General features: G+C 38.7%; 1 protein-coding gene across 22 annotated transcripts in view; it reads right to left on the bottom strand.

Annotated features, from left to right (window-relative positions):
- The window catches only part of TBCK (TBC1 domain containing kinase), a 147,175-nt gene that overhangs the window by 127,541 nt on the left and 7,620 nt on the right, over positions 1–12,014 (bottom strand). For all 22 annotated transcript variants that reach the window (XR_013950670.1, XR_013950671.1, XR_013950672.1 and 19 more), the window contains exon 4: positions 10,698–10,770. Coding sequence is in view for 10 of the 22 variants with exons in the window: in XM_080590632.1 (XP_080446758.1) it covers positions 10,698–10,770 (73 nt within the window). In the remaining 12 variants the exon portion in view is untranslated. The remainder of the gene's footprint in view (positions 1–10,697; positions 10,771–12,014) is intronic.

The following is a 12,014-nucleotide window of genomic DNA, read 5'->3' as shown; positions in this document are numbered from 1 at the left end:
TTCATATGCTTAAGCCAAGTTACTTTCAGATCCTAAGCCTCTTTTCACTCTGACCCACGCCACCTTTCAGGCCTAGCTCAATGCAGACAGAACCCGAGCCCCATAACCAGAACGTGTAAACCTATATCCACCCTATAGCCACCTTACTGTGGTTTTACTAGGGCTGAGGACTCTCTTCCACAAAGATCTGTATCACAGCAAGATTTCTGCATAAGTTTTCGCTCTGGGAGGGAGTTGGGTCATAATCTACATTTGCTGCAACTCTGCAACCACGCTCTTAAGAGACTATAGGTCCTGTCAGACTCTCAACTGAGCAGATGAATTGTTTTGAGATACAGTAACTAAGAGGGTGCTTTCTAATAATCTGTTGCTTACAGTGGCATTCTTAAAAAAAATAAGTTTTAAAGATTTTACTTGGAAACAATGCTTTTGATTGAGTCTTTCAACAGGAGCTTTCATTCCTATACTAGTTAGCCCTTGGTTTACAGCAAACGTATGAATAGAAATAAGTTAATTGGGGAATAGCAACATGATTCCAAGTCTACTTTAAGCCTTTCATATTTAAAGAAAAAACATCATCCCATTAAGCTAATTTGTTTGCTTATTAGCTTCTCTGCTTACAAGATCATGCCTGAACATGAGCTGGCTGTGTGCCCAGGTGGCCAAGAAGGCCAACGGCATCCTGGCTTGTATCAGGAATAGTGCAGCCAGCAGGAGCAGGGAGGTGATCGTCCCCCTGTACTCTGCTCTGGTGAGGCCGCACCTTGAGTACTGTGTTCAGCTTTGGGCCCCTCACTACCAGAAGGACTTCGAGGCCCTGGAGCGTGTCCAGAGAAGGGCTACGAAGCTGGTGAAGGGCCTGGGACACAAGTCCTGTGAGGAGTGGCTGAGGAAGCTGGGGTTGTTTAGTGTGGAGAAGAGGAGGCTCAGGGGAGACCTTACTGCTCTCTACAACTGCCTGAAAGGAAGGTGTGGGGAGCTGGGGGTTGGCCTCTTCTCACAGATAACTAGTGATAGGACAAGAGGGAATGGCCTCAAGTTGCACCAGGGGAGGTTTAGGTTGGAAATGAGGAGCCATTTCTTCTCAGAAAGAGCAGTCAGGCATTGGAACGGGTTGCCCAGGGAGGTGGTGGGGTCACTGTCCCTGGGGGTGTTCAAGGAAAGGTTGGACGTGGTGCTCAGGGACATGGTTTAGTGGGCGATATTGGTGGTAGGGGGATGGTTGGACCAGGTGATCTTGGAGACCTTTTCCATCCTTACTGATTCTGTGATTCTTTGACTGTAACACTGGTTTTACAGTGCTAAACATTTTTTTTCCAGCTTCAGTAACACATCAAAAACTAAACAGTGATATTTAAGGAAGTTTTTAAGATGCTTGAAGAAAAATCTGGTAACTTTTGCCAGGTCACAAAAAAACACGGAATATAGTAGAAGTTCAGAGCTAAAAATCAGGAAGTTTTGGTGTTTTAATAGTGTTTTATACAAGACTGATGCACATTTTTTTTCCCCCATGAAGAAAAGTAAAACCAACATTTTATGACTTTAAATATCCCACTAACAAAATGGTTACTTGACTCACACCAATTGTTTATCGTGTTTGCTCAAATTTTAAGGGCGGAAGATCGAAGATCTCACCAGAAAATAGTGGGATAGAGTTGTCTCAAAAAACAAAACAAAAACAAAAACAGATAAGGTTGCTTGCTTGGGATTTGAGGGAAATTTTACACAAAAGGCTCCAAATGGCTAACCATAGCTTAAATAAAGAAACTTGTAAACAGTAAAGAAACTCCAAACCTTGTCTCATTTTTCATTGCCATCATGTTACATCTGCAGGTCTCTGAAGATTTCCTTTAGCCTAAACTTCCCTTAGCAAGTTTTAAAACTGAATGACTTCTTTTGGAGACTACCAAATATTACTGATAGCAGGCAGGAAAGAATTAACATCTGCCTTTATATTTTCATCATAAACTTGCACAAATTTCAGTTGTGTCTGGCAGCCAAACATAAATTAACGACAGAGCAAGCAGGTAGTGCACAATACTGTCTGCCTTATTTTTGAACCTCTCCCAGCTTGGACAGATGTGCCGTTCTTCACTATGTGGGAAGAGAGAAGAACAGACGAGCTCCTGGAAATCCAACTTTCATTCTCAGGCACTCCAAGCAGCGAGCTCCCAACTGCTGCAATGTTGTCTGAATTCAGAGATTGTACATTATGAATTAAAGCGGCTTTGACCACATCACACAGTAAGAAGAGAAAATGTTAGTAACAGTGGGATTCTTAGTATCTTCCTTTCTGCTCCTGACAAATCTAAGACTCTTTCCATTTGTTTCAGGACTGAAAAATAAAAAGAGTCCAAAAATCACTGCTTCGTGCACAAAAAGCCAAGAGAACAATCTGAAAACACTCAAGCCATGAAAAAACAGAGCACTCGTCTCTGAAAACTTAAACACTGAAAGACTGAGTTCCCTTAAAGGATTTAGCTTCTCTGAGCAGAACAGTCCTCTTGCACACATAATCTAGTGCAAGCAGCACTGGTAATATCAAAGTAGAACATACAACCACTAACTAAGTACCACAATTAGCAAGAATGACAACTGAGCATGTTTTCTTCTGTGAGAGTTACTGGATAGCAGGAAAAACACACAGAACCTTGTAAAACTGCACTAAAGCAATCTCTTTACAAAATTTTCAGCCTTTGAGAGAAAAATGGCACTTTTCCATCTCTGCATGACGGGATCAAGCACTAGTAACAAGTCACATTCCTAATTAAAAACAAACACACAACTACATGTTTTATCAAGGTGCAACACAATTTTTAAGGCTATGAACAAAAATTGTAGCAGCACACAGCTCCCCTTAAAGCCAGGTATTTCCTGTGAATCAGGAGACTTTACAACAGTGTCCTTTTAACAGTTTAGCCATACTGTGGTTTTTTTTTTTTTCTCAACTAAGTATCTAAAGGTTAAAAACCATGCTGAGATCCGGTTTGGTAGTTAGCTCAAAAAAATCTGGATCCTTATATCAATGGTACAGATGCTACTAAAAAGTGAAACAGAACGGAAAGCTCCAAGCACAGAACAGTCTGCAAATGCAGGTGATCAAAGGGACTTTGCAACTAGGCCAATAAGCAATGGTGCTGCTAGGAATTTCTTAGCTCACAACTAATATTCCTAAAGGCATTATAAGGGCATCACTTTGATCTATATTCCACTGTGTGTCACCACAACAGGCAGGAAACACCTATCTAGAGGTAACAATAAACTTTTAAGTAGCCAAAGCAGATGCCTGTGAATAAAAATTAGAAAGAAATGTACTAATCAGCATATAATTAATAACAAATTGCTTTCAAACTGACATGAGAATCATCATCAAAGGGACAGAGATGGATGTAGTTGCATGTAGAAGAGATCCACGTAACAAAAGTTGCCAGACAGGAGAACAAGAAAAGAACAGCTGACTGTGCCTAAAAAAAAGAATGCATGTAAATGTGTAGGACAGTCCCAAACCCATTAAAGGATGACTGGCAAAACATAAAACAAAATAAACAGTACCAGGAATAGAGGAGACCACTCCTTGTGGGTGGAGACAGACAATATCAGACATCAGTGAGGGTAAGAGTAGAAGAGAGACGAGTCCACCTCGATTCTTAATTCTCTCAAAGAGCTCTCGAGCCTAATCACCTTTATTTTCAAGAACCACAGCTACCACAGATAATTGTGCAGCATCAGCTGCATGTTGCTGTATACTCACAGTTAATTTAGGGTATGTGTTAAAGACTAATGGTTTTGTGTACACGGTGATGATTAATAACATGAACGAGTTAATGTTTTGCAACATATGTGCTATAGGAATATACTTAATGTCTTTAAACCCTAGAAGCCTGGCAGATCAGGCCAGTTTTAAACAGTCGAATGACGGCAATCTCTAATTCCCTGGTATCTGCCTAGCCATATACACACATGCACGCATAGAAGCTGAGCTGAAATCCAAGCCCTGTCTGCCTATGCCAGTATTTGTCCATCGGAAAGTCCCGTTGGAACAGCAGCCAAGCAATGATGTTAACTTAGTGCTGTGCTCATGCTGTGGTTCCCACAGAACTGCAGGGCAGGGAGAAGGGAGCTGTACCTGAAAGGAAGGTGTGGGGAGCTGGGGGTTGGCCTCTTCTCGCAGATAACTAGCGACAGGACTAGAGGGAATGGCCTCAAGTTGCACCAGGGGAGGTTTAGGTTGGAAATGAGGAGACATTTCTTCTCAGAAAGAGCAGTCAGGCATTGGGACGGGTTGCCCAGGGAAGTGGTGGGGTCACTGTCCCTGGGGGTGTCCAAGGAAAAGTTGGATGTGGTGCTTAGGGACATGGTTTAGTGGGTGACATTCATAGTAGAGCGATGGTTGGACCAAATGATCTTGAAGGTCTCTTCCAATCGTAATGTTTCTCTGATTTTAAGACCATATGCGGTAAATCTACCACTTTGAGCCTGGCACTGCACTGATGTAGGTATGCAATACGGGACTAATGCAGCTTTGAAGCAGGAAAGCAGCTAGCCTGGAGTGAAGGCCCACGTCTGGGTCTTTTGCTCTGTAAAACAGAGGAGTTTGAAGTCAAGGAGAAAACATCCATACATACGGAAGGAATGATCTCAAACCACAATGACGTTAGAGATGTTTGCAAGCATATCAATGCATCTAAATAAACCAGCTGTCTGATCCCTAATTAGTGACAAACGCTTCCCTCAAGACACCGCTCAGTAGTTCCAGATGTATGAGTTTACATTTTAAAAATGTAATCCCTTTCTAGAAGTATGCACTGTATAACAAGTTTAAAGAGTGTTAGTTCTTCCCTTCCCCCCCGCTATAAGTAGGATGAAGTGTCAAACACTGCTTTAAGTAAGAATAACCATATATTAACCACATCTTATTCTTCCAAGTATATGAACAATACTTATTACAAACACAACTATCATAAATCAACATTAAAATTAGTAACGTGGTTTAAATCTAGTAATATTTGCACAACAAAAACTTGACATTTGGTTGCTCAGCCATTAGTTAGTTAGCACAGAAATCCCCCTGCAGGACAAAGCCACGATCCTGTCGAGGATGGGGCTTGATCTGTTAGAGGGAAACTCAGCATTCTCTTCCACTGAAGGCTCAAGCTCTCCACTACTTTTGTTCTTGATAGCACAGCACAACTCATCTTCAGCTCAAGATCTTTGCTACTGCTTTAAGAATGGAAATTTGTACAAAGCACATACAAACAGCTATAGGAGCAGCACAGCAGGACAAAGGGTAGAAATACAATTATGCACTTTCTCCACATGTACAGACTTCATGTTGTATACAGCCATTAGAACTAGTTTTTAATAGCAAATATCTTAATTTCAAAGAGTGGGATTCTTCTGTTTTCTTTTTTTTTTTTTCCTGAAAGAGAAGAAGAAAACAAGTGTGTACACTGTAATGTTTCACATGCAACAGAGATGTGGGCATATGTGCCCTGAGATATCTTTGTGCTCCAACACTACAGCCAACTGCACTAGCATAGAATTTGGTTCCATACCTGAAAAGCTCACTCTGACATGAAGAGGAATAATGCTCTCCTCAACTACCTCATGAAAACTATACCCCTTCAACATTCCAAAAAGTCTTTTTTCCCCTTGTGAATTACATGAGATACCCTATGTTAAAAGGAATGCTACAGTAAGATTTGCAGTGAGACTAAAACTTACAGAAATCAAAATACTCCTAATATTAAGAAAAGCAGCATTGGATAACATATAAGCAAGTCAGGACTAATAGCTGGTCTTTCATCATAGCTTCAGAAACAAACCGTTGGCAAGAAACTAAAGGAAAACTCTACAGCCACTAAACAGCCAAAGTACAGATTCTCACACATGCTTAGGAAAAAACTAATTTTAAGAAGTTTATTTATTAACGCTACTTCATTTTACTACTTCATCATTTATCCTTGCTAAATGGAACCTCGTTATGACATATGGATTTCTCATGTGAAATTCCAACACAGACTTGATTCAAAGCAGAGTACACTCTGCCCTTGAAGTTCTGCTCACATGCAGCTCTTCAAGTCAAATCATGTAAAACCTTCAGCCTTTTGATGACTTGCACCTGTCTTACAATATTCCTGAAGAATCCCTGGCTACCCAGAAATTGCTTCCCCCCCCAACATCCAATAATACCTTCTATTATGTAGCTTTACTTCAGGTTTGCCAAAAGTACATTAACAGCAAAGATGGCATAAAGAAATCTAATCTAATCAATGCGCAGACAACTGTTTAATACAGCCAAATAAAATGTACTCAACCGAATCAGTCAGATCATGTTTTCTCCAAACTAGTAAACAGCTGCAGACACAGCCTGCTTCCTATCAAATGTTCCATGTATAACAAACCATACCTTGTATCTCTGATGGTTCACTAGTAATTTTTCAAAACCATAACTTTCAAAACATATGACAACTATATTTTATTGAAGAAAGGAATAGGCTTAGACTGCCCAAGCCACAAATTGAAGACCAATCCAGAAACTCTACTGTAGGTGCCAAAAGTCTGCTGAATGTCAGTATTTGCTGGCATTTTTATTATTATGAATACAAGTGCAGACCTGCTTCTTGAAAGAAGGAACACACTTCAAGCGTGACAGAAAAGGAAAAGCTCACAAGTCCTCTTATAACAGCACAGGAGCAGAGAAAATAACTCCTTTAACACTGTCTGGAAAAGGTATCCCAAAGGAATGGCTCTAAATGTGTTTAAAAGACGGAGAACCTTAAAAATAAGTTCACATCCTACTTTCCGGTCTGTGATATCAACAGTGCTAAAAGAACTAGTAACATTGCAAGTCTTGTAAAATTGTGACTGCCACAAACATGAAAACTACCCTTAGTGAGAATTCTGAGGTACAATAGTTTTATCCTTCGTAATTTTTGTGACTTACATTCTGTTCATTCACAAAATCCTTGCATGCACAAGATGACACAGAGGAAGTCAGCCAGACTTTAATGCTGTTTAGAGATTCGAAAATGTGTCTCAAACTATTACGTGCTTAAATCGGGTATTTACTATTGTGCTTCACTGTGCACATAAATTCGTAGCCCTTTACGAAAATAACTGAATCCTGAACATATATCTGAGAGCTGATTTTGCAATAGCAAAAATTATTAGCTAAAGCTAAGTGCATACTTGCTCTGACTCAGAATAACAACAAACAGGAGAATAAATCAGGAATAAACAAAAACCAAGTAATGACCCAGAATACAAACTCTCAAACTGAAGACAGTGGAGACTGCTCTGGAAAATAATGGGGCATGACTACCTAAAACTTACCATATTCTATCCTAAAACTGTTACCCATGGTTACAGCCTGAGTTCCGTGCGGCACACAACTCCAAAAGAGCTCCCCTGTTTTTATTGTGATGTTCCATGGAAGTATAGTAAAGACAATTGAATTAATGTCTCTTTTAGAAGCATTAATTGTAGTTACAATGTCCACATGGCTACCACCCGAATAAAGCACAGAAGACAATGAAGAGCTATTAAATTCCTTTTCTGGTTACACATGATAAGAATTGCAAAAAGCCTACCTATTTCATCCATTTGAGAGTTCTTGAATTTTACCTGATAGAGTTCCAACCATGGCACATGCTCCTTCTAGGATCCCAAACATGCATGACTCAGAAAATAATCTGGCCACAAGTTACTGAACACTGACTTGCATTGAAATTGAAGTTGAGCATGTTAATTTTGAGAAAAATGGCAAACCATCTCTGCTCCTGGAGAGCTCTGTCACAGTTCTGGTAAGTAACAGGTGAATTCACAGATCCAGGTTCTAGAAATTGTTTGGTCATATGCTCACTAAAACGACTTACTGCGCTGTGACAGAGCGAGTTAGGTAAATGGTCAGAACTAATATCCAATATTTGGACCCTATATATAAGTGATTCATTAGAATTATAAAAGCCAATGAAAGTCTGAGGTTAATTACTCAGCTGCATTTGTTTTTTTTAAATAATTCATATATTAAGGAATGCATGCTACTCTTGACGCATGACTTCAGACAAGATTAACTGCAAATAACTACCAGACAGCTGTATGGCCTGTTTTCCAGTATGTATGGAAAGATAGACAGTTCATAATGTTACGTCTTGAATTTCAGAACTAGCATAATAGAAGATTTCCTGCTGATTTTACGTCAGCTTGTGGTACAGGTGCAAAGGACTTAAGTTACTGGCAAGCATAAGGAGAATTAATCTAGAAACCAGAAGAGCAGCTTTTTGCATTCCATAAACAGTTTATAAAATTAATTGCAATAGCACACACATCAACTCCAGATATGTAACCAGTTTTACTATCACTGACACATGCAATCAAAATATATGGAAAAAGCCAAATACTTTCTTCCAAAGGTAATTAATATAGACAGATCAGATAGCCAATAACTGGGAATTGGTTCATCCAAGTTATTTCTGGAAATTTATGGGTCTCACAAAAGAAACAAAAACGTCTGTTTTAATTTTAAAACAAAACAAAAAAAGAAAAAAGTAGAGGGAAAAAGTCAGTCTTGCAAGACACTTCCTTTGAAGTGAACATAATTCATCTCTTAGCCACTACTGCAAAAGCTGTAATTTACAGTAAGTATGTGTACGCTAACATCTCTCAAAGCTAGAAACATACTGACAGGCTACATTTTAGCCTATGCCTCAGGTGTTACAACTTCCTGAAAAAATCCCAACTGGCTCATTAAAACAAAGATCAGACAGTTTTTACTGAAATAAGTTATTCTACTATCTCAAGCCCAGAGGAAAAAGTAAAGTCTGGCTTTATGCATCTACTCTCAATAGACCAACAGCCAAAATAGTTTGAGACAGTTATCTTGGCGAAGTACCTTCTCTTAGCATGTCAACAAACCAAAGCTGTGTACCTTAGCAAACCATCTAAAAATGTCTAAAAAAAAAAATCTTTCTTGATGCCACAAAACCATGCTGATATAGAGGGGCATGATGGATGTGCATACAGGCCACAACTGTTATCTGAGAAAGTTTCATTTATACAATTTTCTTCTTTCTCATAGCAACAGAATACACATAAGAAACGTATCAAGCAATTCAAAGCAAATTAAAATAGCTACATGCATGCTTTTGCAAAAACAGTCAAGAGGCAGTAGACAGTCTGGGCTGCTTCTCATCTGACACCAAGACACACATGTTCAAAAACCAGTTTGAGAACTGAATGAAAAAGGGAAGAAAAGAGCTTCTGATGCTTTCACAATTTCTGGAACTTGGCGCAATAGGAACCTGATGCAAAACTGTGTGAAGGGCTGTAATTTATATCACACATGAAAAGCCCTTTACACATCCCCTTTAAGTACCTCTCTATCTGAAGAGAAAATGGAAGCCATATTTGCCTTACATTCCTCAAGACATTGTCCTCTGCAACACATATAACGTCATATAAGCTGGAGTCCACAAAAACCTAACGTACAGGCACAGGGCATTCTGCATTTAGATTTCTCTCTGCCTGATAACACTGTTAGCATCCTATTTAAGGGCTGCAAGGCTCAAAAAGCTTCAGTTCCAGTATTACTTCTCTACACAAGTCAAATTTGGGATAAGTAACAGGAATTCTACCCGGATAGTACTTTATCAAACATAGCCCACCTGAGATGCCTAACATTAACCGCGGTTAACTGGGAAGACACAAAAACGTGCCAAACATTTTTCTGAGTAAGCATATTTTCTACACTTCCATGAATGTCAAAACAGTATGAGATCTAATGCTTGTTATAAATTTAGATAACGTAATGCCAGAAACTAGAATGAAGAGACTGAATTTCTCCGAGCATGCTGCAAATTTGTATATTTTTGTGTTCTAGAAATAACCAGTCTACAATGCCCCGCTATCCCAAATACAAATATTTTTTCTCTTTCTCAACTCTGTATGCTTCCTGTGTTATATATTCTTCAGGGGAAGGGACTTTGCCCCAAAGCTAATAGTGATAGTTGCTTTTCATTTAAAATTACATTTAACATCAACAAGTCTGATGGGGAGTATGTTTGTTTGTTTGCTTCTTTAAAGATATAGCTCAACTATTCTATACATCTTAGCATGAAAGCCAGTAATCTTAGCATCTAGCCTTTGGACTTGGTTTGACCAAGCCTTGCTGAAGTGACTGTATTAACCCAAATTCAAACCACTTATTAGCAGCCTGGCATATGTATCTGACATCCTGTCCACTTTTCTAGTTAAGAAGTTCATATATTTCTGCATATAAAAAGCACGCACCAAATCCCATCCCTTGTAGTGAAAGCTGCATTTCATCATGTGGTAGACATAAAATTTTCAAATTAATTCTAAGGAAGATAATGATTCTGTAACAGGTTTGATAATATTTAAAAAAAAAAAAAAAAAACACCCCAAAACTGCTATTACAAGACAGGATTTTATGAGCTACGAAGTATTTCAGTTGTAAGCTCCCCATATATTTTCCAGCTTCTTGAATTGTACAGAAGTAAGTACTCCAGGCATATGTTTGTCTGATAAACAATGTTTTATGTTCAGCTTTAACAGAGTAAAATTTATATAAACCAATAAAAGTTTAAAGAGACAAAAAAAAAAAAGAGGCTAGGAATTAGCCACAGATGATATGTGAAACTTTGTCAAGTGGATTTGAGGTTAACTTGACACCTTACCTGACTGGTTTTCTTTCTCGTAGCAAATCTTCCAGACTCCTTTCACAGTGTTCAGCAGCCACAACCAGCCTCTCTAATTGAAAAAAAAGGACATGAGGATTAGAATGCAAGTAAGACAATGGGAATTCAGACTTCTCAGTACCTATTTGGCAGATGTTAATGTATTTTGACATACATTGTATGGGAAACTGTATACAAGTAATAATGTACAACTTGTATATATCACGATCAGTTTCTTTTATGAAATCGAGTAGATTACATGACTGAAGCAGATCTTTCTTGTTTTTGTTTCCTTAAGCAAAAATACTGCTATTCCATCCAGCCAGTAACCTACTAAATTCTGAGCCCCAAGGCTGATGACAGTCAAATTTGACTCAAGAATAGAGGTTTCAAAGAAGGCTAGTATTTGCAACTTTACAGAAATCTGTGGTTGAGTCGAGAGAGAGAGAATCAAAGCAACATCAACATTGAGGAAAAGGATTCAGAGTGAGCAAAGGAGTTTCAGTCCCGATTGACCAGCTAACACATTACTAACTGTAGTACTTTTTGCCCCAAAATAGCAGAGGATTTGCACGAGTCCCCCATGTTCTAGGTATGGCTCTGAATAAAGAGAGAGCCACAAAACGATTGTTGCACTGAAGATGGTAACTATAAAGGGAAGGTGATAGTGCAAGACAGTGTGCAGGGGGGAGAGAGAACTCCTACAGAACAAGGCGGCTTTGCTACTTCTGATACTCACAGAACAGCAAGTACTGAATGTTCAGATTCAAAACCAAATCAAACTAAGCTATTCCAAAATATTCTTACAAGACTGTTACAATAACAAAGATGGAAAACACTGTGAGGCATACAAGTGGTAACACATTAAAGCTGGAATGCTTACTTAACTCTTTCCTTATCCTTCCTGAAATCAAAGGACCACTTACACTTTCTTTGGAATAAACAATTCAGGGATCGCCTTCTATAATGCTATCTAAGGTTTACAAATAAATTAATTTCACAAAGAAAAAAGACTTCCATTTGAATGTTTTTCTATTATTTACACACTACTCTTCTGAGGGTTTTCTGTGGGGAATGCATACATGTAATTTCCTTGCGTCATTTTCCTAGACTGCTATGGTATTTCTCCATGAGGAGAGAAACTGACATTTGCATGAAAAACAACATTAAATCACTATGTCCGGATTGACAAGTGAAGAATTCTGTCAGTATCAGAATGATAAACTTTCCCATCAATGTTATCAGTGTGTTAGTAAGAAAAACGGTATTATTTGAAAGTGATTAATTGGTATTCTAACCACTATAAATGGACAGTCT

Source organism: Anser brachyrhynchus, assembly GCF_964034855.1.
Source record: "Anser brachyrhynchus genome assembly, chromosome: 4".
In the NCBI taxonomy this organism is placed as follows: Eukaryota; Metazoa; Chordata; class Aves; order Anseriformes; family Anatidae; genus Anser; species Anser brachyrhynchus.
The sequence above is the reverse complement of the archived record's forward strand: the minus strand, read 5'-3'. Positions and strand labels throughout refer to the sequence as shown.